This window comes from Mastomys coucha, unplaced genomic scaffold, assembly GCF_008632895.1.
Source record: "Mastomys coucha isolate ucsf_1 unplaced genomic scaffold, UCSF_Mcou_1 pScaffold22, whole genome shotgun sequence".
Lineage (NCBI taxonomy): Eukaryota > Metazoa > Chordata > Mammalia > Rodentia > Muridae > Mastomys > Mastomys coucha.
The window spans coordinates 158,282,425-158,301,480 of NW_022196905.1; the positions used below are offsets into that span (position 1 = coordinate 158,282,425).

Sequence of the window (19,056 nt, forward strand, 5' to 3'; positions counted from 1 at the left end):
GTGTGCCTGGTCCCGCTGGACCCAATTACTCCCAGTGTTGGGACAGATGTTGGTTCCTGCTCACCTCCAATCCTGGGTGTGTCAGAGCGCCTGGGAGTGGAGATTCCTCTGGGTGTTTTTGGCTGTCTTGTTAATGTTCAATAAATCATGGTCAAAATCTGACCCACAGGAATCTTCTGCATGAAAATGATTTCCCAGCCCACTAGGTGGCACTGCTGCATTCTCAAATAATGTCACTTCGCCTGTGTGTATGTGGTATGTGTCCGCGTGTCCACATCATTTGTGATGATGATCATGTATGCAGAAGTGCATGTGTTGAACATGTGTATATGTTTGTGAGCTTTGGTTTAAGGGCAACTTTGCTGTGGTATAGTGCAGTATGTTCTATTTATTGGCAGTTGCTATTTGGTAGGGGTGCACTTGGGGTAATGACAGTAGCAAATGTTGTTTCTGGCATTTTGCAGACAGATTACAACCACATGCTCATATGCTGTTGTATGCTCATACGTTTCCAAAACTTCTGTGTGTCCAATGCAGGCGTCTCATAGGTAGGCTTTCAACCCTCTCAGTGGCAGGAGAGAGTTATCCCGATGCCTAGGTGGGGCTCAGTAGAACAGTCCATTCTTTGGCCTCCCGTGGGCATTGTGCTTGGCTCTGACTGAAGAACAGTGGCTTTCTCATAGTAGAGTCATCTGGTTGAGGCTCAAGCTCTTTTTGCCCTCAATTTATCTATGAAATATCACATCTCTTAGTATTGAGATACAAAACTTGATTGGCTAATTCAGACCATTCATGTTGCATAAACCAGTGAGCTTGTTTCTCTTGCTACAGTTTTATTTGCCCTGCCATAGTTATAGTTTATATGTATATTTTTAAAGATGTATATATGTGTGTATGTATGTATGTATGCCTACCTGCAGGCCAGAAGAGGGCACCAAATCTCTTTATAGATGGTTATAAGCTACCATGTGGGGTGCTAGGAATTGAACTCAGGACCTCTGGAAGAGCAGCCAGTGCTCTTGACCTCTCTGAGCCATGCCTTCAGCCTGTATAGTTTATAATTTGAGGTTTAAAAGGTGACAGTTGTATCAACAGAGAGGTGTGTTTGATTATTAACACATCACTTAAAACATTTCCTCAGAGGTCTCCTTTAATTCTCAATTCTATTTTTTAAATTTTTTGTTTTGTTTTGTTTTGTTTTGTTTTTGAGACAGGGTCTCATTGTGTAGCCCTGACTGTCAGGAAACTCTGTATATAAATAAGGTTGTCCTTGAACTCACAGAGATCCACCCACCTCATCCTCTCCAGTGCTGACTAAAGACACACACAACCACATTTGACTAAAAATGTATTTGTTTTAATCAACAAACTTTAGCACAGAAGTAAAGTTTATCTGTGTGTATTCGGAGACAGTTTTCTTACTTTCAAATTTCCGACAGGTTGTAAGAAGATTCATTCTGGGCTCCATTGTTGAGAGCGAAAAGAACTACGTAGATGCTCTCCGGAGGATTTTGGAGGTGTGTGAGCGTGGTGCAGCATACATCTTACACCTTTTCTTATCCATTGTACATAATTTAGTTGTGTATGTTTCATAGGCATTTGTGACCCAAAGCATACAAGTCTGAGAAATCCTCCCTAGAGTGTAAATGTTGTGATTGTGCTGGCGGTGAAAGTCATGTGATTTGTTTAGAAGCAAGATTGACTCTTCTGCCACCTTGGGTGCCTGAACCGTTGACGCTTGTTTCTGGTGCAGCAATATGAGAAGCCGCTGTCTGAGATGGAGCCCCGGCTCCTGAGTGACAGGAAGCTCAGGATGGTATTCTACCGCGTCAAAGAGATCCTGCAGTGTCATTCCATGTTCCAGATTGCACTGGCCAGCCGCGTGTCTGAGTGGGATGCTGTGGAAACAATTGGCGACGTTTTCGTGGCCTCGGTAATCTAGCAGACCCCATTTCCCCCACCCCACCTAATGCCCTGTGGGTTCCGAACACAAGGCCACGTGCCCCTTTCAGGGTGGTATCGCTTCCCAGAACTCCACGGCCCATAAGGGTGCATGCTGATACATTGGTATATCCTGATCCAGTTTGTACCTTCAGGGAAGGAGCAGGGGGCCCTTCTCGGAGACAAGGAGTACCAAGCAGAGGTTCAGGACAAAAGACAGGTCCAGATGGGTTAAGTGTATGGGTGGTATCAGCTTTTGGTTGCACAATCATTTAACTGAGTCATACATTGGGTTGTACCATTGTTAAACCAAGCAGTGCTTTTGCGCTGAGCGAGATCCCTGCCTGTTGAGTTGTAGCATCTCTGAGTGCCTTGCTGACGTAGCACACACTCTCCTCTACACAGTACGCCTGGTGACCACATAAAACACGAGGAGGAAAAATACCTGGATGTTTTCCTCAAACTTTTAGTCTTTTCCTTGGATGTTTTGTTATGTGGATATAGAATTTGTCCTGTATGGGACATGGGACTATGATGCTGAGACAGAAGCAACTGCCCGGAGGCCGAGGGCACAGCATTACCGTGTCACCCATTTGGGGTAGTTTTATCTTTGCTTTTCACTCGGGTTATGCACAGTGTGCCTTGTTCGCCTTTCAGTCTAGATGCAGAAGGCTGTGGATGAAGCAGATTAGCTCTGTGGTTATGTGAGGTAATGCTGTCAGTGGGATGGAAGCATGAAGGTCTGAGGGAAAGTACTTGCGTACTTAAATGATGCTGCGTTAGTAACGTAGCAAACTTATGAAAGTTACTTTTATTTGTTTGTCTTGAAATTACATTTTATTTATTTACTGTATGTGCTGAGTGGCACATATGTGGAGGTCAGAGGACAAGTTTCTGTAGCCAGCTCTCTTCCACACAGTAGCATGTGGGTCCTGAACTCGGGACCATGTGGGACTGAAGTCAACTGATCAGGTTAGCACCTCTACCCGAGTCATCACACTAGCAATGCTATATTTTTTGTGATGGAATCTTGCTTTGTATCCCAGGATGCCTTTGAACTCTAGGCATCCTGCCTCAGCCTCCTAAGCGTGATGCTACCGAGCTCCTTTTTCCATGGAGTTTGTGCGGATACTTGATGAAGTGGGCAAAACCAGCCATATGAGTTTCAACGTCAGTACACATGCACACATGTGCACACATGCACGTCACACACACACATGCACACACATACACACACATATCCCCTCCTCTCCAAAGAAAAAGTTTAACTGCAAGCAGGCTCCTGTCTGTCACCTGGCTGTCCTTGATGGCACAGTTGCCTTTGTGAAAGAACAGCAAGTCATTGATCTCTGGAGGTTGCTGCCGGGGCCTTAGTCCTGTCCTGCCGGTTCTGCATCGTGAAGCCTTTTCATTTACAGGAAAATAGGGAGCGCTAATATATTGGTGTCCAGTGTCAGTTCTCTACCTGGACAGGGGGACAGCCATACCCTGTCTTTCCAAAGGTAGTTTGCACCCCAAGCGAAGCTGCTGGGGCCACTGGGTAATGACCTCTAGTCTCTTGGAAGTTTTGTCTGTCAAGGAACCTAAGAGATGGCTGTCTGCTGTGCCATGCAGCCGGGAGTATTTACCACCCAAACTCCAAGTGCAGGGACAGGCACGCTGGGGTCAGCCCATGATTTCCAGCCAGGCAGCATCAAGTGCCCTGTGAAGATGTAGGGAGAAAGAGCCCGTGCAGTTATAGCCGTCGGTTGTGTGAGAGCATTCGAGGGGTGGGTTCCAAGCCGTGAGTTTTCCAATCTCTGCGTTCCAGTTCTCCAAGTCCATGGTGCTGGACGCTTACAGCGAGTACGTGAACAACTTCAGCACGGCTGTGGCTGTCCTCAAGAAGACCTGCGCGACAAAGCCTGCCTTCCTTGAGTTCTTAAAGGTAAGCACGCTCTCCCTCCCTGCTTTGGGTTTTAACCCTGCCTCACAGCATGTCTCGTGTCAAAGAACCTTGGAATGAACCTGAAGGGAACCCTGCCTTGAGTGCATGCTGTTGCTTGTGGTAGAGTCAGCTCCGTCAGGTCCCAGGGCGTCTGTGTAGATGAGTGGAGGTTTGGGGACTCCAGGCTGGATCATACATTTTTGAAGGAACTTTTGTTTGCCTCTTTAAATGTGTATTTATATGGATACAGACGTTAAAGGATGCTCAATCAGACCCCACAGGTGCCTGAGCCTCCCATCTCAGCATGGTGTAGGGAGTAACGGTAGCCTACTATCAGCCCAGTCTGGGTTCCGGGTTGGTTGGAAGTGATGCTCTTTCCTGGGACAGAGCAGGTAGACAAGGCCTGGAAAGGTTGACCGTGTGAGATGGGGATGTGGAGCTTCTGCCTCCTGAGGGGGATGTGGAAAACCTGCCTCCTAAGGGGAATATGGAGCTCCTGCCTCCTGATGTGGGGCTGAGAGCCTCAAGCCTCTACTTCCTTCTTCCATCCCATCACTGAGGGGGTCCCGTGGTGACTGCCGGTCTGCAGGCAGGACTTGGTCTTCAGGCAGGACTCGGGGGCCTGGAAAGGGAGAGCTTGGCTGAGGTTGTTGCCACTGAACCATATTAAAGTCCTATTCAAGGACCTGAGGTAGTTGCTCAGTGAACCATATTAAAGTCCGCTTCAGGGGCCTGAGGTTGTTGCCCTCTGAACCATATTTAAGGCCCCCAGGCTTGTCTGCTCAGGCTCATTTGAATGAGAAAGCCTTGGAGCACAGTTCTTGGAACTGTGTTTCTGGGACTTTCTGCTACCCAGGGTGAGCTGACTCGGGGCAAGTGTCCTTGACAGCACTGATGTTGTATTTAAGCTGGGCTAACTCCGCTCCTTCCTTTCTCCGGCACACAGCTCAGGTCCCCACTGTTCCATGGCCAAGGACGGCTATTCAGAGATTAAATATCCTCAGGCTTTGCAGAAGCTAAGCTGTGCCCTTGAGCTGTGACGTCATTCCTTTCCTTGAGGGAAACGGAGACATTACCGAGTTAAAAATTGATTTCCTCTGAGGGTTTTGTCAGGAACTCGATGATGATATAAACTGTGGCATTGCAGTGGCCACGGTTCCTGCTGGCCTCCCCGGGGCAGGTGACCTTGAGTCTAGGCCTAGCCAAGTCTTACTGTGCAGTATGCAATGACCTTCACCGTGCAGGGTTACTATACAGAGATAGCCCAGATATATAGCCCCAGAGTCAGGGCCTCAGGTGGCCTCAGGTGGTCTGGTATTGACATCTCCCTGCATGCTCAGAGATGCTGGCCAAGGTAACTGACAAGTGCTGGGAGGAACTTTCTCTCTGAAGCAGCATAAGGGGCTACAACCTCCCCAGGAGCAGACTGACCAGCCTGGAACCCTAAGAATGCTGGGATACATAGCAGGGCCTGAGTTATCCAGGTAAGGCCCCTTCTCAGGGCCAGCAGCAGCAGTGAGTCCTCCCCAGGGCCGGGTAGAAAGTATTTCCCCCATGTTTGGAAAGTTTCTTCCTGGTAGAGCTAAAAAAGGTAAAGCAGGGGTGTTGAGCAGCCTGTCCACCATCCTGACTGTGTCCCAAAAAGACACAGCCAGGCCGAGCCACCGCAGGCCCTGAGCTGGTCCTTCTCCCCTGCAGCTGAGCCAGGATTCCAGTCCAGACCGAGTCACACTCCACAGCCTTATGATGCGGCCCATCCAGAGGTTCCCACAGTTCATCCTCCTACTGCAGGTATGCTGGGGCTACAGAGGGCGTGTGCTTGTCACTCTAGATGGGCACTGAAGGGTCTCTCCTCTCCTTCATTGCCCCCTCCCCTCCTAACAGGGGACAGCAGGGCACAATCACCAGCAGCCACAAAGATGGCTGCCTATGAAGGCCAAAGAAGTGTGGAAGGGGACTGAAGGAGGGCTGTGGGCTGCCTGTGGGTTCTGGGAAGCAAACAGGGTCCGTTTAACCACGGAGCATCTCTACACGCATAAATAGGAGTCGGCCCTGTCACGCGCTGCCGCACTGCTCTTCCTGACCGCATGCGCATGCGCCGTGTCCACATCTTTGCCATCAGTCTGTGCTGCCCACAGCGCTTACCAGGAGCTTCCTTCTCTGGAAACTAGCTCTCTGGCCTTTGTAAGGTTTCAGTGACCTAGCCCATTGCTCAGGCTCCTCCTCGCTAGTTCAGTGTTTCCCCTCATCCCCAGCGATTTCCTGACATTTGCAGCACCATGCTTTGTCAAGCATCTGTACTATTTCAGAAGAAACCCTCTCCTCCGCGTAGTTGTCTCTGTGGTGAGCTTAGAGCACAGTGCGAGGGACCCTATAAAGCAGGCTGTCGGTAGGGTCTGTTGTCCATTTGCAGAGCACAAGCAGAGGAGACTTGGTGAGATGAGAAGGCTCTGGGCCTTCAGGAGGCGAGTGAGCTTCATCCTCAGTCTTAGTTCGCTGCTTCGTCCCCTCTCCGACAGAGTCAGCCTGGCTTTGTAGCTGCAAGCCAGGCACTGGCTGCCACTCTCTAGTGCAGTGAATCCTCCTCAAGTCAAAGGCTTGGGCTTTGCTGGAAGTCCATGCCTTCCAGGGAGTTGTCTGAGCTGCGTCTCCTGGTGCACTTGCTGTGTCTTCTGCACCTGCATCTGCACCCGCATCTGCATCCTTACCTTCCTGTCAAGTTACCGAGGTCTTCTGCACTTGAGCCTCAGGATCCAGCCTTTGCCAACCTCATGCTTCTCTTGTGAGCAGACAGCTGGCCTCCCTTCACTCAGCCGACTTGAGGAAATGCTATAGCCGGCCTGTTTGATCCCCCGTCCTTTAACAGCAACAAAATTGTTTCTCTTTCTCACCACTGAAGGAGAACATTTAATTCCCCTCAAGAGGCTATGCGGCAGGTCAGAACACGCAGGCTGGTCTTGAACCCACTTCACCACATCCTCTAACTCCTGATCCCCCTACCTAGGCTTCTGGCTGGGATGGCATGTGTCACCACAGCTAGCGCCATTTCTAGCTTTTGCTTTAGAGTGGAAAGTCTGGGACTCTCCCGAGGCCACTGTGGGGTTATTGATTGGCCTTTTCAGTATTGTTGTTGTGTCTAAGGTGTCAGGAGGCCCAAGGGAAAAAAGGACGGTTCAGGGCACGGCCTGTCAGTAGGACAGTAGAACACACACATTTATCAGTGTCCACAGCCTGTGGGTGACGTGGGTGACAGTACCCCAGAATAATTGGTGACAGTGGCATCAGAGATGTTCATAACAGGGGGGTAATGCAAAAGCTTGAAATATTGTGAGAATTATCAAATGGGACATGGAGACTCTGTGAGTACATGCTGTTGGGAAAACTCTCTGTGGATCTGGTGGATACGGCGCAGCCGCAGCCACAACCTGCTAAAGGCATGTGGCTGGGCAGCAGAGTAGAGTGTGGGCATGGCTGTGTGGTACCAGGCACCGAGACCTCTTCCTCCAGCTCAGGACCTCTGCGGGCAGTGGAGAGATAGCACACAGACCCTGCTGGGTGACTCGACCTCGGGGCATACAGGTTCTCACCCTTCCCAATGCTGTGACCCTTTAATGCAGTTCCTCATGTTGTGGTGACCCCAACCATAAAACGATTTCCTTGCTACTTCATAACTGTGGTTTTTCTACTGTTAGGAACCATAATGTAAATACCTGATGTACAACCCCCAAGAGGGTCACGACCCACAGGTTGAGAACCACCCGTATAGTGGTGGCCACAGTAGCATGTTTAGCACTGCTGGGGAACTTCTGTGAGCAGGTGGCTTTGCCTGACGCCAGTCGAAGATGCAGCTTGCCTGCTCCGTCCTGGCCACTGTTGGCTTTCTGAGGTGGTCGCATGCTCCAGGCCAGGGACCCTCACTATATATATATATATTTTTTTTTTTTTCATCAGAAGTGTAAGGTATTAAGCTAGTGTTGTTTTTACACAAAGAGCTGGCTGGATGTTCAGCTAAGTGTTGTGATGATTCTTATTCCTCTCCCAGCCCCGACTCTCCTCCAGAGGTGGGATGGCAGGCATCCCATGTCACTCTAGCTGGCATCCCATGTCACTCTAGCTGGGATCCCATGCCACTCTAGCTGCCAGACAGCATGGTCTGCAACGGTTGGGGTCGGAAGCATCCTTTCTGACCACCCACACTCTGCCTCCTGCTCACAGGACATGCTGAAGAACACAGCCAAAGGACATCCCGACAGGCTGCCCCTTCAGATGGCGCTGACAGAGCTGGAGACCCTGGCGGAGAAGCTAAATGAGAGAAAAAGAGATGCTGACCAGCGATGTGAAATCAAACAAATAGCAAAAGCCATAAACGAAAGATACCTGAACAAGGTCCAGAGAGATTTTTCTCACCCTTTTGCCCAAGCATCTTTGTGTTGTGCTGATAAGCCAGGCTTACAGTGTATTAGTCACTAGGATAACTCTCCCTGTGCTCCACTAACTGGGGTGGCTGGGGTCGGGACTGCCTGGGAATGCATGTAATGCCTTGGCCTCTGCCCACTTGTTTCCTTAGGAAAGGGACTCCTAAGTCCTAAGTGAGTTGGTAGCTCCTCATTTGAATCCATGGACCCCAAGGAGATTAAAGGCAACTCAACTTTAGTTTCAAAACTCTCACATTTTGTTTTAGATAGCTGTTTGTCTGTATCCGTCTGTGCTGAGCTCTGTGCACCACAGAAGCACACCGCAAAACAAAGAGCTCTCCTTGGCCAGGCTGCCTGACTTTCTTTCTACAGAAGGATTTCTTGCAGCATACCACAGACCTGCCATGTTTGTCTAAGGCCCCGTCTATGGGGAGGAGTCAGCCTACATGTAGGAGCCATGCTGACGTGTACACGTTAGTCATCGTTGCTAGTGCAGCTTTTTCTGCTCGGTGGGGGAGTGTCCTGCTTGCTGATGACATCAGTGGTTGAATGGCGTCTCTCTGATCCTCAGTGACAGAAAGTTTATGAGTAGAGAATTGCATTTAGCCATGCTCTGGATATAATTTGTGTCATTTAAAGTTGAGCATCCCCGTGGTGCTTGGCGTGAGAGCACCCCAGGAAAGAAGATGTGCTGACCTCAGTCTGGTGGCACTTAACTTGTACACCTGACTTTGATCCTGCACACAGGCCATAAAAGGCCGAGTTATGAAGTTGGCTTGTAATAGCCAGTGGCTGGGAGGGAGCTAGACAGCCAGGCGAGGCTCAGAAGGGGGCACAAACCATCTGGGGCAAGGGCGCTGTGTTTCCTGTTAGGAACATGAAGTGATATTCCATGGTACTGATCAGGGTAGAGCATCTTTCCAGGAGTTGATGGACTTCTCCTTGGTTCAGGGACATAGAGTGTGGCAGACAATAAGAAGTCCAGATACAGCCTCTGGTGGTAGAGCTCAGTGGTAGAGCTCCTGATAGGTAGGTACACACGAAGCCCTGGGCTCAGTCACCGTGAGCGGCAAATCGACCATGGTAAATCAGGTCTAGATAGAGATTTATCTTTGCTTCAGAGTCAGCTGGTAAGTGACCCCGACCCCCCATCCCCCAGAGCTGATAGCTATAAGATGTGTAGTTCAAAGTCACTCAGTGAGCCCAGCAGCTTCTCTGTGAGGAGTGAGCAGGAGCTGTCGGCCTTCTGACAGAGAATAAGCCATAGAAGCTTGCGTACTCAGGAGTGCCCTTCTCCTTTGCATGAAGCCAGGTGGGTGACGTCTCTGGTGTCCTTTCGAACCTCTAGCTCCTGAGTAGTGGAAACCGGTACCTCGTCCGATCTGATGACGTCATCGAGACAGTTTACAATGACAGGGGAGAAATTGTCAAGACCAAACAGCGCCGGATCTTCATGCTGAATGATGTGCTGATGTGTGCCACCGCCAGCGCAAGGTAAGGATGAGACCACGTCACATGGCAGCCTCACAGCAACACGCTGTGTACATCAGAGAAGGGGAGGGGGACTGCATCCATGCTCTCACCTGAACTCAGAGCCTTAATAAAAGGAAACTCTTTGCAAGGTTTTGTAATTATCATCAATGTTAGTATTTATTTATTTTTCTGTCTATTCATTTATTTTGCAGTGCTAGGGGCAAAACCCAGAGCACTATTCATGACAGACAAACTCTGGGACTGAGCTGCAGCCCCAGCTCTGCAGCTTTTAGATTCTGTGGGTTGGTGGGTCTGCCGGTGGAAATCAGGTGCCATACAGGTGAACTCAGAAAGACTGGTGCTAGAGTGGCCCCGAACAGAGTCCTCTCACTCCGCGTCCCCTGGGGGCCCTTTGTTGTCCCACAGCTGACTCTGTAAATGCACCTCTGATAGGTATTTTTCCACTATGCTTACCTTTGTTCTGTCCACACTTACTCGCTTTAGTTCTGTCTGTCACCTTAGCATGAGAATGGTTCCTCAGCACATAGCCACTGAGCTAAGCTGAGGAAATCTGGGCGGGCAGGATCCCCTAGGACAGGTCGTGTGTTAAAGGAGGCACTCTCGGTACTTCCTCGGATAGCCACGGTTTGATGTGGAACCAGCACCCTTAGCTGGCGAGAAGCTTCTGCTGGCTTGCGGTTGGCAAACCTCTGGTGGCACACAATGGACTAGCAAGAGTGCCTGCGCCCGCCGTGGAGGTGTGTACCATGGCATCGCGGTTATCCCTCCTGGAGAGCAGGCTGGGAACCAGGCAGCCACCCACCACCATCACCTGGCACTATTGCCACCATGGCTCCTCCTCCCACTACCACAGGATTTGTGCAGAGGATGTGTGGGGTGACGCTTGAGAGCCAGGAGTCTGACTCCTTGTCAGCAAATGAAGGGCGGTGACCACAAGGGTCAGTCAGGGTGGCCATGCAGAGGCTGTGTGCATGGCTGCCACTGTGTATGTGCATAATTACATGAGCTGTAGGCTCAGCCTCTGCTCTGGTCGCTCGCGGGCGGCTGTGTTTCTCTGTGTCTGTGTTCCACGTTATAGAGTAAGAAGAGAAGACTTAGGTTTTAGTTTCACCTCTGTACACTCAGCCAGTGCTTGAGTCGTGGAGTGTGGGCTGTGACTTAATTTTATTGATGTGGTTGTAAAGTAACTGCATAGAAATAAGGGGGGAAGCTGGAGTCAGATCAGAGAACATCTCTGCGCACTTGGGATAGTTTCTCCCGAATCCTCGGACACTGTGGCCGTGAGTTCTCGGATCCTGGCGGGATTGTACAGAGGATTTCCCTTCCCCTTCCTGCTGGAGGTCTTAGCTAGAGCCAGTGACTGCTGTATGCATGAGGATTCTGAGAGCCATGACAGTTAGACTGCTGCTCGGGGCTGTGAGAGGGACCAGAGGCACGGGAGCTTAGTCCTGGGGTAATCCTTCTGTTTGTTCTAGGAACTCACATGAAAGCCAAGCTGTGATGAGCCAGAGGTACCTGCTCAAGTGGAGTGTCCCTCTAGGACACGTGGATGTGATCGAGTACAATGGCAGTTCTGGCGCCGGGGAACACAGTCGGCACCACACTACCCACTCACCCGAGAGCCTGGCGGTGGTGGCCAATGCAAAGCCATGTAAGTGAGCCCTTCCCGAGTTCCTGTGGGCAGCACGAGCCTGGCCCTTATTCCCCACGGGAGCTGGGGCGGTGCATATGTTGGGACAGCTGAGTCTGTCAGTCTGTCTGTCTGATGTGATGGAGCCCTGTGCAGTGCTGTGGGTGACTTAGCACTGCACAGTGGAGGGGCATGGCAGTGCTGTGGGTGACTCAGCACTGCACAGTGGGGGGGCATGGCAGTGCTGTGGGTGACTCAGCACTGCACAGTGGGGGGGCATGGCAGTGCTGTGGGTGACTCAGCACTCCACCTTGGTGGGAGTCCCTATCACCAGTCATGGTTTGGCCTGGAGATTTTGGTCTGAGAGCAGGAGCCATTGCCATCCCCTCCTCTGCCTTTTAAACCAAAAGGAAGACTAGCTATGTTTAATTCTCACAGTGACCTCTGCTTCTGGACCGATTAAACCAATGAATGGGAACTCTCCATAAACCTTAACAAGTGTTAACCTTCAGATTAATTTGTTTCTGATACATTCAGAAGCATGAAAGCAGACACTGAAACTTGCCCAGCCTTTTGGTTGGACATGAGCATTCAGGGGAAATCCCTTCTGCCTCTCTAATTCCCAGAACAGTAGGTCATTCAGTTTGGTCATCACCTAGTAGGCTGGTTCTTTGAACACTGTGTCAGCTATAAGACTCTTGAATGCGCCCCCACTTAGAGCAAGGTGCACCTTTATCTAGACTCTCAGCTAGAACTGAAATACCACAGAGTAGCCTAGAGCATCCTAGTGGATTACAGGGAGATAGATGAACAGTGGGAGGAGGGAGAGAAGAGTGTGGGGACAGGATGCAGGAAGGGAATGCCTTTCCAAATTGTCACAATTCGTTCAGTTTATCCAAGGGGAAACTGAATATCTTTCTACGCCTCCTTTAGAGTTCCCTTTCAGTTACTTCCGAGTATTGATCAGAGGTTGTGTTATGCTTCTGTGAACAACAATGACTGCTCTATACCGTGGTCAGTCCTAAAGTGTGTTTGTAGCTAAGTAGCTAAGATTGCCCCTTGGTGTTCAGACAGCCACTGATGACACTGATTCAGGGTGGTGCACAGACTTACATTTTAAAAAACATCTTTCTGTTGGTGGCTTGTACTAGGCAAATGTAGAATGTGTCAGTAAGAAACAATGAGAGAAAGTACAAAGCAGGGTGGCTCGCTCAGCTCCTGTGGAAGGAAAAACCGGGAAAGGTTTTGTTTTCGTAGAGGCCTCTGTGTTGCCACGACGTTTGCATCCCAACAAGTGTGCGAAGCTGAGTTGTTCTGGGTTTTTTGTTTGTTTGTTTGTTTTGAGACAGGGTTTCTCTGTGTACCCCTGACTGTCCTGGAACTCACTCTGTAGACCAGGCTGGCCTCAAACTCAGAAATCCGCCTGCCTCTGCCTCCCAAGTACTGGGATTAAAGGCGTGTGCCATCACCGCCCGGTGTAGCTGAGTTGTTCTGAACATCTACTCTCCCATCGCACTGTGAAGGCCACAGCAGGCGCTAACCACGGAAACCTGGGGAAAAGAGGAGCCAGCCGAGCAGAGCTGGGCTCGCCCACTGTCTGAGGGTGAGGTGTAGGGTACGATGCTGAGTGTAGAGCAAGCAGCTCAGGGCAGCTACTCCCCAGGAGAGGGGTGCTGCCCTCAAGCTAAGCTCAGGAGCATTGCTGTAGTCTTAAAGTAAAGTTGAAGAATGTGGGGAGTCCTTGGAGACCCACAGGCCACACTTTGCAGGCCAGTGTTGATTTTCTGTCATTAAGCAAGCTTGGAGATAACCTCAGGGAACGGCAGTTTCTGGCAGCAGATTTTATACTCTTCAGCAGCGAGACAGTTGTTCTGTTTGCTCTGCCTCTCACTGTGGGTGCACCCATGCCTTGGCATGGCGCGTATCATCATCTTGCTGCTGATATTGGTGGAGTGCCATGCCCTTTGAGATGGTAGTTTAGTGGGCATATGACTCCATCTCCCTTGATTTGCCATTTCTTATCCCCCAGCTTTACAGCATGCCGTGTAGACAGGATCCGCAGGACGAATTAAGAGCCCTGCAGTTCCCAGTGGGCATTGCAGTTTAATGATGAGGTATTGTTGTTCATGTTTATTTATTACGAGCCTATGATGAACCACGTGCTGGGTCCTGTGAGCTGCAAGCGAATGTAGCATAGATCAAGCTATCCTGAAGAGAATTCTAGGAGCAGACTTTCTGACACACAGACAGTGTGCACTGTGTGGCACATCCATCCCATAATAGAGTCAGGAATAAAAGCTTTGGCAGATGAAAGGGAGACTGTGTTCTCAGAAACAGTGCCTTTTAAAAACTAGCTGCTGGAAAGGCAGAGGGTTCTGCAGATTGAGGTGAACACCCTGACTCACCCTTACTTGTGTGCACTCAGCAGGTGACCCCCATCTTGCAGCCGTACCGGCCTGGGTGCTCCTGAAGGAGCTGTGGTTCTGGAGTGACTGCAGAAGTCCACCCAGCCAGCCCTGGGGTCCATGGGAGACTACCCCTGGGATGCCCCTTCTTCCTCAGGAACACAGAGCTGGAGAAGGCCCACGTTATCCTCTTGCTGCCTGAGACACAGAGAGTCTCTATCTGAGAGGCACACATAACAGTGATTACTAAATCTTGAAGGGCTGTATGAGTGGCTGAAGGGCTGTATGAGTGGTGTGACTCCCACTGGATTTGCTCCTTGCTGGGGTTTAACTGAATGCCAGCTGTAACTAAAATGTCCGATGTGATGCTTTGATGTGTGTGTGTAAAGCGAAACACACAAGTCACTTAGGCAGTCACCATCACAGATAGGGACAGCTTTACCTCCCTTCCCCTTGATGGCTAAGCATTTCGGATGTATCGCGGTGAGCTGGCTCGGCAGGCACTCCTCACCAAGCCTGACTGGCCTGCGTTTGCTCTCAGCTGCTTACATGCTAGATGAGAGGATTCATACCTTCAAGTTGTCTTGTGTGCTTGCACACCTCAGTAATGGGTGTCTTCCTGCATCTGAGAGGTTTGCTACTGCTGCTGCAGACAGCAGGCTTGCCAGTCTGTCTAACACTAGATACTGGGAAAGGGCTGGGCTGGGTGTGTCCAGATTCACCTCATAGCAGGGGCAGCCTGTCTCTAGGATCAAATGAGCCGCCCTCCAGTCAGTCACACCAGCAGCGGGCTGAACTGGAAGTCAGCTCATTCGCGATGCAGAGGTCCCCAAGTCTCCCTCGTGCTTCCTTTAGAGTTTGGCCTCTGTGTGCTCTTTCCCCTTCCCTGGGGCTTGTTATCTCAGGACAGTTTGGGAAGCTGGGTAGAAGTTCTTGTTCTCATTGAGATCATACGACTTTTGTGCCGTTTGGATGACTGTAACATTTAGCTTTGGAAGCTTGGGCTGTTGCTTTGTGTTGGAGGCAGAATGTGGGTGTCACTGCCTAGCAACCAGTGCTGGGAAAGGGTGAGGCTGTGCCAGCAGAAGCAGCCAGGAGCTGCCCCTACATAGCTCCAAGCACCCAGGAAGCAGGCTTCAGGTGGAGGCAGGGCCCGAGTGTTAGTGCCATTGAGTTTCCGAGATTGACTTTGCATATAGAGAGCCTGGGAACCAGTGGCCTGGGCTCCTCTGGGGACCTACTGTTAGGTTAAGTGTTCAGATCTCCTGAAATGACTTTGGAAAGTGTGTACTTTCTTGGGGGCAGTTTAAAAGGTTCCACTGACTTTTCAGACTGTGGCTCATGGTTGGGAAGAGAAAGATGGTGAGCCATCTGTTGGGTTTCTGCATGGTAACCTGCCCCTGTGCACACCAGTAACAGACCAAGGAAACAGGTCCATTCTTCTGTCCTTGACTTTGTCAACCTGTGCTTTTGGGGTCTTGTATAAAAGCTCTTTGCCTGTTGGTGCCAGAAAAGCTAGCTATTCACACGCAGGAGGGCTGACTCCTCTCACCCCACACAAGCTGAATGGGAACCCTGGCCTTTGCTCTCAGCAGGCAGCCAGGTGTCAGAAACCTTAACTCAGGAAAGGGGGCCTTTGCGGGGGTGAGGATGGGGGCACAGCCTGGAGCTGGTTGCTCTATCAGAGGGTCGAAATTCCTCCCAGTTCCTGCTGGCTCTCAGGAGATGGGGAAACTCAGAGGGAACGCTGGGGAGAAATGTTTGCCAGGAGATGAGGTTGGTGACTGACCGCTGCAGGGGGCAACATCTGGGAGCCTGTCCTGATGTGCTCTGACTGCTTCCCTTGCGTGCTTAGCTCGCTTTACAACCCATGCCCTGTAGAAGGAAACCCTCTGCCCCTGACATACCCCAGCCAGCAGTTCAGCTTCCAGACTAGGGGAGGGGTCATGTCGGAGTCTGCCACACTCCCCCAGGGTATTGGAGATGTCCTGGCTGTTGACATAGCCACACAACCCCTTCCTTGTTTGTCACTTTAGATTCCATTCAGCTTACACCCTGCATTTTCTGACTAGTTCTAGGGATTTCCATAGAAACGGTGAGGGTGGGGGTGGGGGCAGTGCAGAAGGCCGTGTCCGTGAGAAAGCCCAGGAAAGACATGGAGTAATTGTGTGCCAGCTGGCAATAGAGAGGCTCACTCACACATCTAAAATTCTTGGAATTTGTCACCAGGTAGCTGGAAAACAGCTCTAACAAAATTTCTGACTGTGTATTTTGACTTGACGAAGTTTAGGCTAGAAAGCAAGAACGGTTCTCCTCTGCACAGAGTAGCATTTGAGAGCATTCTGCTCTGAGATCTGCGGATTTTAGTTTTCACCTTGAGCGGAGGTGCTAGGCGTGGGATCTTTCATGATGGCTTCCTACTCTTCTGTGTCCCCAGCTTCTGCTGCTAAGGCTCAGGTGGCACTTGGTACATTTTCCTGTGCTGGACAGAGGTGGGCACACCCCTTGTGGTCTCCTTCTAAAGGTCTTTAGTTTACTGAAAAGAAAGTAGCCTTTCTCCCTGCCCTAGGTTCACATCGGCGATGGTGTATGTGGGTGTGTGTGTGCGCACACCTTCACATTGGCGATGGTGTATGCCTTTCTCCCTGCCCTAGGTTCACATCAGCGATGGTGTATGTGGGTGTGTGTGGGCACACGTTCACATCGGCGATGGTGTATGTGTGTGGGGGGGAGGGGAGTTTGCACACACATAGTTTCTCTTTCCTTTTTAAATACTTTTTGAGCTGAGGAGATGGTGAATGTGCTTGATGTGTAAGGTGGAGCCATGATGCAGCCCGTTGTCTCTTCCCTCAGTGGCCAGGCCAGGATGAGGTTGGCTCTGGGCTGTGTCCCCATATTTCTTCCCTTCTGAGGAAGGTCTCCAGGAGCGTGAGGTGAAGTAAGCAGCCTTACCTTGGATCCTCCTGTCCCGGGTCACCTCTTCCCCCTCCAGCGGTCTCTGCTCAGGGCCCTGCCTGGGCCACCCACTACTTGTTCTCCTTGGAGGGGAAAGGACACCCTCGGAAGAGCCCAGATATGGCTCCGAGCTTGAAGGGGTCCCAGGAAGGCTGATTTAAGTAGAATCATTTTCTCTGCTTAAACATGTGGCTCTCTCGCAAGGGGAGTGGGAGGGAGAAATGCTTTCTTTCCAAATCCAGACACCAATGGGATATTTGCAACATGCTCGGTTTAGGAACACTTGCCAGGAAGTTGATGTCCCTTCTGGTTCCCAGATGGGAAGTGAGGAAGCTGGAGCTGAATCCCCAGGCCACCTGGCACAGGCCTGCCCTCGTGGTGCAGGCTTCTGTTGTGTGACATTTGTCATGCACAGTGGCCTAAGGTGTGACCAGCTGTGACCAGCAGGGACGCTCACCCTCAAAGGGTTCTCCAACTGAACACCAGTACAAATAAAGCTATACTACTTGGGGGCTAAAACTGGGTAAAGGGTTATGGTAAGGCAAAAGTACAGTGGTGGAGAACAGAGCAAAAGAGCCAAGGATGGGATGTAAGGGGTTTCATGATGGGAGTCGTGAGCTCTGGAGCTATTCCTGGGCAATGAACTAACTGGAGAAATCAAAGTTTATTAATAGTTGTAAAGCTAGTGTACATGCAGCATTTATAACATCACTGCAAGTCTGTGTGCACAATTTGTTCTCAAAAGTTTACAAAGGGAAAACAATAGAGGAGTTGCCAGATAAAAATATTTGGGTTTGTAAACATAAAGAAAAATATAGTCAGTATGCATTTAAATACACTTAAGACATTTACTGCATCAGTTAAAGGCATTAGTGATGGGTTCAGAGTCGCCAGTGTTCATCAGCATTACACAAAGGAAAGAAATGAAAGAAAGCCCTTGCCACTCGAGTTTAACCAAGCGTGAGCCCTCGTCAGAGCTTCCGGCTTCTCTCCCTGTGTCTTCTGTCTCTCTGTCGCTAATGGTCCCTGGTCTGCCTACATTCATCTGTTGTAAGAATCTGAGACTGTGCCTGCCTCAATGCTGTCTTATCTTGGTCTGTCCCCATCCCTGTCTCTCTGTCCATCACAAAGATCCTTTGCTGTCTTTTATTGAACAGCACAGAAAGCATCACATGGGGAAAGAATGAGGGATGCCCTACAGAAGTCCTAAAGGGATGAAACTTTGCCTGGTGCACACAAACCCTGTTAACTGAGGCAGCCAACGTCAAGCAGAGGTTGCCAAGCAATACCTGTGTGCTGCTCTCGGCGTCTGGGTGGTACTGATTGCTTGATGTTCCTTTCAACTATTGGCTGTTTCCAGCGTTTATTACCACAACATACATGTGCCCGTGTGCATTGCCTTCTGGGACAGGTATGGAAGGGTACATACCGTAAGGTTAAAGCTGTGTATTAGCTTGAGTTGTAAACATTGGTTACATGGGAACTGCAAGCAAGTAAGGCTGATTGTTATGTAGTTCCCTTAAAAGCAGTTAGACAGTCTGAGTACACAGATGCACTGGCTGGTTTCCTGTGTCAACACACACTGGAGTTATCACAGAGATGGAGCCTCCCTTGAGGAAATGCCTCCATGAGATCCAGCTGTAAGGTATTTTCTCAATTGGTGATCAAGGAGGGAAGGCCCCTCATGGGAGGTGCCATCCCGGGGCTGGTAGTCATGGGTTCTATAAGAAAGCAAGCTGAACAAGCCAAGGGAAGCAAGCCAGTAAGTAACATCCCTCCATGGCCTCTGCATCAGCTCCTGCTTCCTGACCTGCTTGAGTTCCAGTCCTGACTTCCTTTGGTGATGAACAACAGTGTAGAAGTGTAAGCTGAGTAAACCCTTTCCTGCCCAACTTGCTTCTTGGTCATGATGTTTTGTGCAGGACTAGAAACCCTGACTAAGACAACAGAACACGTCCATCTTGAGTCTTAAGTGACCTCACGATGTATTATTAACTAAGCTGTGAGGTCCAGGGAAGTTCCAGTCTCAGAACACTGGGATATTGTCATAACAACGCATCGGCACAATTTAGTCCTGTGTGGTGACACTGAGGGCCACTTGGCTCAGGTGTGCATGACGGTGGTTTTGAATGCTGTCTTTACACAGAGTGCGTCATCCTCAGTGAGATAGCGCACATTTGAGATGCATATGCACTTATGAAGTCTTTATCATGGGAGTATATAGCTGTGTCTCGGCTTTGGTACAGTGACATACTGGGCAGAGTGAAGGCTGGGACAAGCTGTGTGGCT

The 19,056-nt window shown here is 50.2% G+C and overlaps 1 protein-coding gene across 5 annotated transcripts in view; it reads left to right on the top strand.

Moving 5' to 3' along the window:
* Arhgef10 (Rho guanine nucleotide exchange factor 10) overlaps positions 1–19,056 on the top strand; it is a 95,476-nt gene that overhangs the window by 48,184 nt on the left and 28,236 nt on the right. For all 5 annotated transcript variants that reach the window (XM_031339187.1, XM_031339186.1, XM_031339181.1 and 2 more), the window contains 7 exons: positions 1,440–1,517; positions 1,754–1,933; positions 3,752–3,868; positions 5,567–5,659; positions 8,084–8,254; positions 9,632–9,777; positions 11,253–11,428. In XM_031339187.1, coding sequence (XP_031195047.1) covers positions 1,440–1,517; positions 1,754–1,933; positions 3,752–3,868; positions 5,567–5,659; positions 8,084–8,254; positions 9,632–9,777; positions 11,253–11,428 — 961 coding nt within the window. The remainder of the gene's footprint in view (positions 1–1,439; positions 1,518–1,753; positions 1,934–3,751; positions 3,869–5,566; positions 5,660–8,083; positions 8,255–9,631; positions 9,778–11,252; positions 11,429–19,056) is intronic.